The sequence below is a fragment of the Megascapheus bottae genome, chromosome 2 (assembly GCF_031878675.1).
Source record: "Megascapheus bottae isolate mThoBot1 chromosome 2, mThoBot2.hap1, whole genome shotgun sequence".
NCBI lineage: Eukaryota > Metazoa > Chordata > Mammalia > Rodentia > Geomyidae > Megascapheus > Megascapheus bottae.
Window position 1 is genome coordinate 94,256,715 of NC_143510.1, and position 13,230 is coordinate 94,269,944.

Sequence of the window (13,230 nt, forward strand, 5' to 3'; positions counted from 1 at the left end):
AAGCACTCTACCACCAGGCTAAACTCCTGGCCCTCCTTCTTGTATTTTTAATAACCTCAAATTAAACAAATATCAAACCAGGTTCTTGGTTTTTTGTTTTTTTTTTTTGGTCTTCCAAATGTTCTAATAAGTCTCCTCCACTTCTGTTTTTGTAAACAGCAGATACACATTTCTAATTGATTGATAATGCCACAGTATTGGTACTATCTTTGATTGATGTGTCTGCAGTCTGAACTAGGTGTGGCTTGGTGGTTGCGTGTTGTCCTAGCATGCAGAAGGCCCCATGTTTGGACCTCAGCACAGAAAATCAAAATCCAGACAGAATCTGTTCTCTGTGTTCAGTTTGCAACTTACTCGATGTGCTGTTCTCACTCTCTGGCCCTGCGATCAGTTCTCATATAAATCTGATGCTGTGACCTCTGTCCAGAGCCTCCTGAGGTTTTCAGAGTCCTTCAGTGGCTCATGGAACCTTTGCAGTGTGGTTCTTTCTCACTGTGGGCCTGCAAAATTCTCTCCTGTGCCAGATAGACTACTAGTTTCCTGTGACATTTGGGATGTGTCTGCCTCATATCCTGGAGCTTTCACCTGCATTCTATGCTCAGTCTCATGAAAATTGTTAAAAGCTTTAAGTTGTAGTGTCCACAGTACATTTTACTAGAACTTAGTTATGTCATGTTCGTTTGTCTGTCCCCTGTGGCCATGTTTCATGATAAAAGGCAGCATTGAGAAGTTGGGCAGAGGCTTTCTGACTGTCAAAGCCTAAAATATTAACTGAAAAGCTCTTTAAAGAAAATATGTACTCCAGCATAATAGATTGATTGGTTTGGGCAGTGGGGAACAGCTCGAGTCCTAGATGAGAAAGAATATACAAACTGGGGCTGGAGTTCTGAAAAGGTGGCTATCAGAATTTTCCTCCACTGTTTGTGGCAGGAAATAAATTTTTATTTTCTGGTTTTGATCTGTCCAATTGAATTAGTGAGCAAGGCAGTGTGGCTTTAAGTAACAAATCAGCAATTGTGAACTTGTGTGTGTTACTCAGTTTTTCTCAGCAATAGTGATTAAACCACATATACCAGCTTCTAATGAAATGGAAGGAATTAGAATAAATCTTCACAAGTGTGAGTCTTAGATGTCTCTCTACAGTGACTAGCAGCCGGCTTCCTTTTTGTGGGAGGTGGTCCGCCTGATGAGTTAACTATAAATCATGGATTTGGACAGTAGATTAGACCTCGCTAACCTGTGATATATAATCATGAACAAGACTTGCTAAGATTAAACCTACAGATGTGTTGAAACTTGAAGGAAATGAAATTCTACCTTTGGTGTAATTCAAAGGATTTTTTTTTTTTGTAATGTAACATTTCATTTGTACATTGTCTTTAGGGTATGCATTCCTATCTAATAGGAATGTCTAACAGTCAAATTTTAATTGTTCTCTGAAATACTTTCTGACTTTTGTGACTGAAGTAGCTAAGCCTTTTAAAGTCATTGTGACTTTGTGTGTGTGTGTGTGTGTGTGTGTGTGTGTGTGTGAGAGAGAGAGAGAGAGTTTGGTTAAAGCACAAATAAAGCATCTTTTTTTAGTAATGTTTAACATACAGAGTGACTGGCCAATCTCATCAAAGGCCCAAACAGAAAAGAAAATGAGTGTATTTGTGACTTGTGCTGTCTTTCCATAAGCCTCGAGGTGGGAGCCTTCAGAGTCAGGTGTCCCTTTCCCTGGAAAGGAAGAGGGCCTGTTTTTGTCTTCTGTGCTCTCAAGTAGCTCACTGTCAGTTCTAGGCTTCTGTGGTCCAGCTTAATTGAGGATGAAATGTTGGGCTTTGTGACTTAGAACAAGATGGTCTGAGTTTCTTAAGTTGTCCAACATGGCAATTTTTCTCCTAATATTAGAACACGTTGCCGTTTCTTTAGGTTTTTGGCAGAATGCTGCTCAAGTCTCTGAATGGGGCGTGGTGTAGACCCACTCCCGGACTCGAGGCATGCAGGTCGAATGCCCTGAGAATACACGGCCTGCATGTCTTCTCAGTGGGGAGCTGGACGCCTCTCACCCCCCCCCCCCCCGTTGGTGCAGGTGTGCCGGCTGCACAGAGCAGCCCTGTGCTTGCCCTCTCCTGGGAGTATGTGGTCAGAGTGCTTGGGCTAGAAGTGTGGCTGAGGATGCCGGCTGGTTATCCGCCTGCTGCCTGCCTTACTCATCTCGCTGATACCAGGGAGGGCCAGTGCGGGCCCCAGGTTAAGCGGGAGGATGATGGGCTGTGAGCAGTGCCTGGCACGCCGACTGCTCAGTTCATGTAGTCTCTGTGGTAACTAAGGAGCTGGAGTAGGCCAGTCCACCTCCCCAGAGAAGCAGGTAAGGCTTTTTCTGAATAGGACACGTAGCAATTACAGGTGGGTTTTTTGTTTGGTGGCTTATAACAGCTCTATCCTCTTCCAGTGAAACAGCGCCCAGGACCATCTTCCAGAGAGTCCTGGATATCTTGAGGAAATCTTCCCAGACCGTTGAACTGGCCTGCAGGGACTCATCCCAAGTGGAGCACCTGGCTTCCAGTCTGCAGCTAATAACGGAGTGCTTCAGGTGTCTTCGGAATGCTTGCATCGAGTGCTCTCTGAACCAGAACTCCATCAGGTAGTCCTTCCTCCTCCCCTCTCTCCTCTTCCTCCTCCCTTCCTCCGCTCCCCTCCTCCCTGTGTCTGTCAGGAGTTGTTGCGTTTCATAGAGCCAAATGTTGTTTCTACCTACGGGACAAGTTGTGTGTACTAGCACCTCAGGGGTGCTGAGACACCCACGTGGTAGTGCAGCACCCAATGGTGTTTGACAGTGGGGGCCATTCACCTTTCTGAGTTGTGTTTATGAGGTGTTTTGGGGAATTTAACTCTGTTTGAAATAGTGATAGGATTTATTCCTCTTCCTCCTTCTTAAAACATTTCCAGCAGGTATCATTATTCTATTCTCATGCATGCAAATGAATGGCCTGGACCGTATTCATCCTATTTACCCCTTTGTAGCCCAACCCCACCTGAGCCTGGTCATTAAAATGTGTAGTTCTTTGCTCACCTTTCTTTCCTCAGCTCTCATGCTGGCAGTGCCCCAGGCCTCCCTGTCTCTGCTGTGATGGCTGAGATTGGGTTGGTCCAGAAGCCACCTGAGGGACCGCCTGGGCCGCTTTAGACCAAGGCTTTCATATGATTAATGGGATTTTTGAGATCAAAGGAGAGGAAGAAGAAAATCTAGAGTTGCGCAATGTCAATGCTAAACCAAACCTGCCGTCCATTTGCAGAAAGTGAATGAAACAATGGGCATCTTGCTAGTAATAGTTAATATTTTAAAGCATTTGCTTGGAAAGTTAGTTACCTTTCCCAGACAAGGGAGCTGCTTAGGGTGGGGAGGGACAGGGAGCTTGGAGTAGAGGAAAGACTGTGCTGGCCACCGCATCTCCCTGTTGGTTGGCCTCATGGTGGAGGACGCAAGCCTGGCACTGGGTGTGGGCTGTGCTTGCCTTACAGTGTCTTGTTTTAATCCTGAGCACAAACTGGAGACAGTTTGTTTCTACTGCGTTTCCATTTTTACCAAAGAAGAAATTGACTCAAGGGCTTAAATAACTTGCCCTAAAGCTGGTCATGGAGGGGCTGTGGATGCTCTTTCCAGCCCTGGACTGCTGAGGTCTTCCTGCTGCTCTGTCCTTGTGTAGTGGTGCAGCTTGGACAAATATTCTAAGTCTCAGATATGGGGTAGGTGGGGGGGGGAGGAGTGGTTCTAAGTGTCGGTTTTCTCCTTTTTACATGGAGTCAACAGCTTTTCCTTACGGGTCTTGGGGGAGGTAGATGGGATTGCATCGTAAACTGCCTCCAGAGGCTGGGCATAGCTCCTGTGCTTCATGTAATCCCAGTCACTTAGGAGGCTGAGATCTGAGGATCACAGTTAAAGGTTAGCCGGGGCAGAAAAGTCCAAGACATTCTTCTCTTCAAAATAATCAGCAAAATGGGCGCCTGGCTCACATCTGTACTCCTAGCTACTCGGGAGACTGAGATCTGAGGATTGCGGTTCAAAGCCAGCGTGGGCACTACAAAGCTGAGACTCTTATCTTCAATTAATCACTAGAAAAATGGGAAGTGGGGCTGTGGCTCAAGGGTATGGCAGTAGCCTTGAGCTAAAGAGCTCAAGGACAGCGTCCAGACCAGAGTTCAAGCCCCAGGGAACCCCTCCCCCCCAAAAAAAAATCAGCAAAAGGGCTGAGAATCTGGCTTAGTGGTCGAGTGCTTGCCTAGGATACATGAAGCCCTGGGTTTGATTCCTCAGTACCACATACACAGAAAAAGCTGAAAGTGGTGTTGTCCCTCAAGTGTTAAGAGTGCTTTGAGCAAAAGAAGCTCAGGAACAGTGCCCAGGCCCTGAGTTCAAGCCCCAGGACTGGCAAAAACAACACCAACAAAAACCACACAAAACCCAACAGCAAACAGCGTGGCCGGGGGAGACATGGATGAAGTGATAGAGTGCTAGCCCACTGAGCGGGCCCAGTGTGAGGTGTCCCGTGCCTGCTCCCTGGGCGGAGGAGGGGCAGGCATCGGCTTCTCCTCAGGGTTGGCAGTGATGCCAGGTGCTGTTTTCAGAGTGGCATTTGGTAAGTGAAGGTAGATGCTGCTCTCTACACTGAGGTGGGCGTGGACCGCGTGCTTGGGCCTACTGACTGCCTGTTGCCTGTGACTGCAGACCTGAGCTTTTAGGGATGATTTTTGGCTTCTCATTTTCTAGGACCGGTTTTTATTTTGGAGTTTTGTTTTATGGTGATAGTATACTGAGGTTTGAACTCAGGGGCCTCATGCTTGCTAGGTAGAAATTGCCTCTTACGCCATGTTTCTAGCTTTTTGTTTAGATTATTTCTCACTATCTTCCAATTTTAGCCTCTTACATAGCTGGACTCATAGGTGGGATTGTTTACTTTTTGCCTGCACTGGCTTTAAACCTTCTCTATGTCCCGCTCAACTGTGATTACAGACACGAGCACTGTACTAGCCTAGTATTATACTGTTATTACTGTTACTTACTATTGATTGCTAACCAGTTAGGACATTAGCTCTTAGAAAAAACATTTTTTTTTTTTCTGATCATGGGACTTGAACTCTGGGCCTGGGCGCTGTCCCTGAGCTCTTCAGCTCAAGGCTACCGCCCTGCCCCTTGAGCCACAGTGCTACTTCGGGTTTTCTAGTAGTTAATTGGAGATAAGAGTCTCGTGGTCTGGTCTTTAGTGCCAGGGCTGACTTTGAACCACAATCCTCAGATCTCAGCCTCATGAGTAAGTAGGATTATAGGCTTGAGACACTGTGCCTAGCTTAGAAAAACATTTTAGAGGTATAGATTGTAACATTATATACAAATGTGTGTGCATACATATTCATATACATATACACACATATACATATGTATGTCAGTGTGCGTGTGTGTCTACTGATGTAAATAAATAACTGGGAAAGTACGATGCCAGTCAGGCTCATTTATTCAAATGTTACAGCGGCTATGGGCAACATTTGAATAAATGAGCTTGACTGTGTTCTGTTTTTGAACACTGAATTTCATAAAATTGGACCACATCATGAAATTGAATTCTTAGGACTTCCCCCCCACTTACACATTAAAAAAGATCTGTATAGACAGGAAGTCAAGAACAGAAAGGTGGACCAGCCTCTATGGTAGTGCTGCTGTTTTCCCACTGTTGGCTGCGGGGGGTATGGCCAGGAGCAGTGAGCAGCTGTGACACCTGGCTGGGCAGGGCGCAGGTTCTTTCTGCATGTGTGTGATAACTGCCATCTGAAACTGTTCCCATAACAATGGCCTTTGGGAGTGAATGCTGAGGCTCAGGTCTGGTTCTTGTGGGAAGAATTACTTTTCTGTTGCTGTTGTAATTACTACAAACATAGGCTTAAAACATTAGGTAGTTTTACAGCTCTGGATGTCCTGAGTTCAAAATTAGTCTGACTGGTCTAAAGTCAGACCATTTTCAGGAGTAGTTCTTTCTGGTGATTTTGGGGAAAATTCCTTCCCTTGTCTTCTCTTGCTTCTCCAGGCCTTCTGCTTTCCTTGGCTCGTGGCCCCTCCCGTAGTCTTCATGGTAACAATGTGATATCTCTCAGCTTCTCTTTCTGATCCTGACCCTACCCTTGTCCCTCCATGACGACCCTGATTGCATTAGGCCATGTGAGTCACCCAGGGCGATGTTCCTACCTCAGAACCACTAGCGTGATCACATGTAAAACATCTCTTCTCTTCTGATCGTCTCACACTGACTGGGTGTCCTATAACTCCTTTTCTGGCAGTATCTACAGGAGTTAGCAGTGTCAATTTCCAAAACGTACAGGCTCAATCCAGAAGACTTCCCATGAGAAGGCCAGATTTTCCATATTTCTGTGTGGTGATTGTAAAGTCGAAGACTCCGGAAGGAGTCACAGGTCTCAAAGAGTTTATTCACTTGCTTCTGGTTTGCTATAAATCAGTACCCCTTGCTGGGTATGCCTTCCTCACCCTGTCCCATTGTTTAGGGATTTCTATGGCATTTTCATTATGCAGGGTTGATTAATGAAACCATTGGCCACTGGTAATTGGTCTCCTTTCCCTCCCATGAACCAAGGTAGGTCTGAAGTAACCCTCTTACTACAGTATTGAAACCTCTGGCACACACCCACCATTCTGAAGCTATGCTTGAGTTAACTCAGTAAACTCAGATGTCATGCAGGGCTGGTCAGGAGTAATGGGTACTTCTCACTCACGGTCCTAAGGGTTCTAGGACCATGTGAGTGCCAGGAGCACATTCACATTCTGGTAATAGCATACCACTTGCCGCGTAAGGAAGCCTTTTTTTACAGATCCAGGATTAGGCTCTTTTGTCTGCCATTCATTCTTTGACTCCTAACCACACACACCTGTCACACTCAAAATACTTCTGCCTGTCCAGGGTCCCCCATTATAGCATCAGCTCCTGTTCGCAATGCCTCCTTCTGAAAAGCTTGAAATCTTGTCATCTGAATCACTGGCCTCATGAGGCTCTGAATGGGACCCACCGTGGGACCAGGGAAGTCAGAAAATAAGCGTCTGAGGCAGAGTGTAGCAGGCTGAAAGAGAGAACAGCAGCTTTGGCATTCCCCTTTTCTTTCTCTGTACACAGCAAAAGGGTGCTGTCTGGGGGCAATGAGGCCATTGTGTAGCAAGGCTCACCCTCTTCCCTGTCTAGTACAGATTCTCACCGCCTTCCCAGCCACACCTGCAGTACTTGCTCTGCCTTGCCTCTACCCCTGAGCAGTCTGTTCGAGGCATGGGGGGGGAAGGAGGGCTTTCTGTTGTGCTTCTCACAGTTCTTCTAGCTCCTGCTCATTACCAAAGGCCAGAGCTCCTAACACATTGGCTTGGTTTTTCTTTAGAATTATTTTATTAAATTGTGAAAGTATAACTGCTTCTTAGCTCTACACAATTTTTTTTCTTTTATTTTTCCAGTGCTGGGGCTTGAACTCAGGGCCTGGGCACTGTCCTTGAGCTTTCTCAAGGTTAGCACTCTACCACTTGAGTTCACAGTACCATGTCTGGCCTTTTCTGTGTATGAGGTACCGAGGAATCAAACCCAGGGCTTCATGCATGCGAGGCCAGCACTCTACCACTAGGCCAAACTCCTGGCACACATGCACTTAATTTTTTAGAGGGAAAACATTGTATCTTATTATAATACCATGTTCTTAGCTAATAGCTTTTCAAAACTTTTCAAAAACTGAGAAGAATCTTAAAAAAAAAAGTTTCAGGTATCACCTGAAATTTACAAATCTAGCATTATCAAAGAAGAAATGCTTCTACACTTTTATAAAGACCACTAGAAAGAAATGATAATTGAAAGCTAAGAAACAATCTCATGGGCATTTTTTTTCATATATTTTTATTGTAATTAATAGAGGGGTTACAGTTATATTTGCCTATAGAAGGTGCATTGCTTCACAGACATTGATACCCCTTCTCATGTTTTTGTCCCCATTTTCCTCTCTCCACCCTCTCCCCTCAAGGGCATTTAAACATTTTTTTTTTACAATCCTTCCTCCACATCGAACATGTTTTTAGTTATTATAGCAGCACTGCCCTTCTACTTCCCAAGTCTTCTTGGTACTATGACAGATTACCAAAACATCGTGGTTTCAGCCTCTGTGCATCTGTTGTCTCCCAGGTATGTGTTGTGCATTGGGGTTGATGAGGCTGTGCTCTCTGCTGGAGGCCTCAGGGAGAGCCCGTTTCCTTGTGATGCTGCTGACCGCCATGCCATGCTCCTGTTCCCTGGCTGCGACCTCCTCCTCCTCGTTGGCTCTCACTCTCTTGTGTGTCCCTCTTATAAAGAGCTTTCTATGTTGGCCTCTGTATTGAAATCCTTAGAGTGGTCTTGTCTGTTTGTAAAGAAAGTCCCCCTTGCCACATAGGATGGTAGATTTTGGGGGCTGGGATGGGGATGCCTGGTGGTTGGTAATCTGTCCACCACAGAAACTGTTGTCAGTAGTCTCAGTACCATGCATTTCCATTTCCATGTGCGATGCAGTTTTAGGAAAGAGCACATGCTTAATTTTGTCTCTTTAAAACTTGATTCAGGAACCTGGATACAATCAGCGTTGCTGTGGATCTGATTCTTCTGTTCCGTGAACTGCGAGTGGAGCCGGACTCCCTGTTGACAGGTATAGCAAACCATTTTCTGCCTTGAAGAGGTTTTCAATTAAAATCAGTGTTTGGAGAGTCATATCATTTATTGAAACATGTTCCATATTTTGTGAGATGGGAAATTTGAACAAGGAAATACTAAAAATTGTGAGTTATAAAGGAAGGTTGCAATGACTTTCTTTTGTAGGCTGATCTCTTTCCAACTTAGGCTTTTGTTTGTCTTCGTGTGTGTGTGTGTGTGTGTGTGTGTGTGTGTGTGTGTGTGTGTGTGTGTGCAGCTTTAGCAATATATGTAGGCTGGGCAGTTAAAGTAGATGTTTGTCACTCACAGTTCTGGACTCTGGAAAGTGTGAATTTGTACTCTGCCTCTGTGGTACCATAGTGTATCCTCACATAGTACAGGGCAAAAGGGCAAATGAACTTTTTCTGACCTTTCTTAGGCCACTGACCTTGAGAGCTGCTTACTCCCTGGCCCTGGGCTGTGGAAGGCGGCCCCCTCACTGGTACACAATGTGAAGGGACAGGCACAGATGATTCCAGCGAGCTTCCTGGGACACTCGGCCTCTACTCATAATTTTGTGTGCCCAGAAATGATTCTGCTTAGCATGAAGAGGTCCCCACCACTGTTTTAGAGAAACACAGGCATTCAGACCATAGCCCAATTCTAAACTCCTGTACCCAAAGCCAGAGTACATGTGGAAGTCGGATTTCCAAAGAGTAATTCTTAAAAGATGAGAACATTTGACTAGGTTCCTTATAAGAGATGAGATATACAGACACAAAGACCAGGTGAAGCTGCAGGTAGAAGATAACCATCTAAAGAGGTCTAGACTCCAGAAGTGTGAGAAAGTTATTGTATTTGAAGATGCTCTGTCTTTGGCTCTTTGTAATTACAGCCTGAGCTGACAATTGCACTCACCATCTTCTAGCTTTTGGAAGTGGCAGGCCCTAGTTTGGGTTTTGGGTGTGATCTACAGTGACCAAAGCAGACAAAAATTCTGCCCTCAGGAGCTTACATTCCAGTGAGGGAATCCAGTTATTAAATCTGTTAAGTAAGTCCAAATACTTTGGAGTGACAGAAAGGGAAGTTAACTGCAATTGCTGATGGCTGTTGTATGGATTAAGAGACCCTCAGCTCCTTAGCTGAAGTCTGCAAGGTTTTAGAGGATTCTGAGCGTCTAGGGTTTTGTGCTGCTAGCGGCCCTTCTCCTTTGCACAAGGATTGTTATCTGAAGATAACATTTTTGTGATTATTTGACAAAATCTTCATGTAAATATCTAGGCTTATATTTTAGATAGGTTATAGATTTAAAAATTTGTCTTAATTGAGAAGTTCAGCTAATATGTAACATATGAGCTGAATCTGGATGCTGGTGGCTTGGAATCCTTAAGAGTGTGGGAGGATTGCGATTTGAAGCCATCCTGAGAAACAAAAAGTTCATGAGACTCCTCAACACGTAGCGGGATGTGGTGCCTCTGTGACCTTAGCTTCATGGGAGGCTGACAATAGCAAGATCAAAGTTCAAGATCAGTCTAGTCAGAGAAGTCCACAAAGATTCCATCTCAACAGAGATTGGGCGTGGTGGCAGGCACTTGTCCTCCCACCCTGGACTTAAAATGGGCAGAGTGAAGTCCGCCTTGGTAGACCACACCTGTCATCCTAGCTGCTCAGGCTGCCGGGATCTAAGGATTGTGGTTCTAAGGCAGCCTGGGGAGGAAATATCTCCACTTTGTCACAGAAAAAGCCAGAAATGTTACTGTGGCTCAACTGGTGGAATGCTAGCCTAGAGTAAGGGGCCTCAGGGACAGCGCCCAGGCTGAATTCAAGCCCTAAGACCTGCCATGAAAAAAAAAAAAAAGGCAGACTGAAGTTCAATTATGCTTCTGGGAAGAAAAAAGAGAACCTATTTTGAAAATAACCAATATGCGAAAAAGGGCATGGCCCATTGGTAGAGCAGCCTAGAAACAAATGCAAGGCCAAGTTCAAAACCCAGTACTACAATGTGTGATTTGACTTAAATTGATTTATACACAATTCCTAATTCCTTTTCTTATATAACATGAGACACACATACATTACTAGTATCAGCAGGCTATTCTTGGTAGATAGGTGAGAATTAGAGGTGAGATATCACCTTGTGGACATCAGAATTGAAGCACGATAGGAGATCAAATCACTGTGGTGGAGGTGTGGTGTGTGCCTGGTATGATTCGTCCCTATTCTGTTTTGTGATTTCTAGTCCTTTCATTCAGAGTCAATTTACAAAAATTCTTGGATCCTTCTATTTGATTTAGAAGTCTTCTAACAATTTACATACAATATGTTTGCTCTTGAGTTTTTGTTTTTTTTTAATTTTTGATAAGCGTTAGTTTGTTGAGTGGTTCCGAGAAATTGATAGTGTATAGTGTATGAACTTTGCCATACTGCTTTTACAGATTGTTTTTTATTTGAAGTATTTTTGTGGTTTCATTTTAGAATGAAGTGGAAGTGGTGGTGTTCAGATTTGGGGTATTAAAGATGACTGTGTGTGTATGGAAAGTTGGAGGTATGGTCATGCAGTAAGAAATGTGGCTCACACCTATCATCCAAGCTACACAAGAGGCTGTGATGAAGACAGCCGGGGCAGGAGAGCTCATGAGATTCCATCTCCAATTTACCACCAAAAAGTCAGTAATGGAGCTGGGACTCAGTGGTAGAGCATTAACCTTGAGCAAAAAAAAGTCTCCAAAGCTCACTTATAGCACCCAGGACCTTAGTTCAAGCCCCAGGACTAGCACCAGACAAAAGAAAGAAGAAAGGTCAGATGTGCTTTGTGGGTGGTAGATGGAGTCCCCGGTCCTGCAGAGGCCCTGGGGTAGACACGTTGTGAACACAGAGGAGGTCCCAGGTAAAGGCTGTACAATCATCCTTGCTGTATATCTTGGTTCACTGTTGTGGCTTCACTGTATCGAAGGTTAAAAAAAAAAGTGTAAGTAGTGATCCCTCACTTGTCCATGAAGTAGCAATGAATGAACGGTGACGTAGCTAGGGACAGGCTGACAACTCCTGCCACAGGTGAGCCATCGAACTCAGCGCCTCATGCTTGCCTGGTAGCACTCTGCCACTTGAGTGTGCCCCAGCTCTGCTTCTGTCTGGTTATTTTAAAAAGAGTCTCAGACTTTTCCCTAGGCTGGTATCGAGGCATTCTAGATGTGAGCCACCAGTACCTGGCCTCTGTGCTGAGTATTTTATATCAATGCAATTGTAGAATTAGTCCTGCCTGGCACATTTCACTTAGTACATTTGCAAAGTTCATTTGCATTGTAGCACACATCAGAACATTGTTCCTCTTTTGATTGAGTGGTACTCTGTTGTAAGGATGTTTCATGGTTCGTTAGTCTGTCCATCAGTCTTGGATGTTTGGCTGTCCATCACGAACAATGTATTTGTTGGAGTGGAATTGCTGTGGTTAACATTTTGAAGAGCCATTAAACTGTGTCCAAAGCAGTTGTCTGTAATGATTGGGTTTCTCTATGTCCCTGCTGCCCTTTTTTATTTTCGGATTATTGTTATTTCTGGTGTGAAGCGACTTGTTTTCATTTGCATTTCCCAAATGACCACTGAGTGTGAACCTTGTTTCATATGCTCACTACTTTCAGCAGATTTTCGTGTTCATTGGAGTCTGGTGACCAGTTTTAATTATTGTTTTACTATCCATCTGTACAAATTCTTTGTATACTGTGGACACTGGCATTATGTGGAATCGATGCATCAACTTAACAATATCGAGTCTCTAGCCCATAAAATTGGAGCATCTTTCATTGAGGTCATTTAGATATATTATTTTTTTAAGTAGCTGACTGTTGTTGAGTGGCAGAATTAGAAGGCTATTACAGAGGCAGGAAGGAGAAGGACAGTTAAAGATATTTCTTACCAACTTGAAAAGGTCAAATAGTGATGTCACTGCATTTTTTATTTGGAATTACAGTGGTGAAATTTGATTCAACAAGAAACTTGAAGGTTTTTTCACTGTGTATCAGTTCAAACCTAATCTAGTAACCTGACAAAAATATTCTGGTTTCTTTAATTTTTTTTTAAATTTAGTTTATTGTCAGGGTGATATCAGAGGGGTTATAGTTACATAAGTAATAAGGTAATGACTACATTTCTTATCAAATATTGTTACCCCCTCTCTTGTTTTTCCCACTTTACCTCCCCAAACTCCCCCTCCAAGTTGTAAAGTTCATTTCCAATATAGTGTCTTGACAGTATAATATTCTGGTTTCTGAGAAAGATCTGTGCTGTCTTTTGTATTTTCTCTGTGAGAACATTGTTTTAGGGAGAATTTTTTCACTGGGGTAACTGCCAGTGTTTTGTTACTACTCTTGAAGTAAGAACTATAATTACATTGTCAAAATAATATTTAGAGTATTATTTTCAGGGAATAATTGCAGTGGTGTGACAAATATATTATGCTCATCATTTTTATGTAAACACAAGCATGAGCTATTTTAATTGAATTATTGTTGTTGGTTTTAGCCTTTCTTCTTTCCTAATCTGTAAAAACAATGTTGGG

At 43.8% G+C, this 13,230-nt stretch overlaps 1 protein-coding gene across 1 annotated transcript in view; it reads left to right on the forward strand.

Annotated features, from left to right (window-relative positions):
- Nucleotides 1-13,230, forward strand: part of Atxn10 (ataxin 10) — a 93,486-nt gene that overhangs the window by 11,952 nt on the left and 68,304 nt on the right. Inside the window, exons 2-3 of the mRNA XM_090328888.1 lie at nt 2,438-2,629; nt 8,609-8,691. Coding sequence (XP_090185014.1) covers nt 2,438-2,629; nt 8,609-8,691 — 275 coding nt within the window. The remainder of the gene's footprint in view (nt 1-2,437; nt 2,630-8,608; nt 8,692-13,230) is intronic.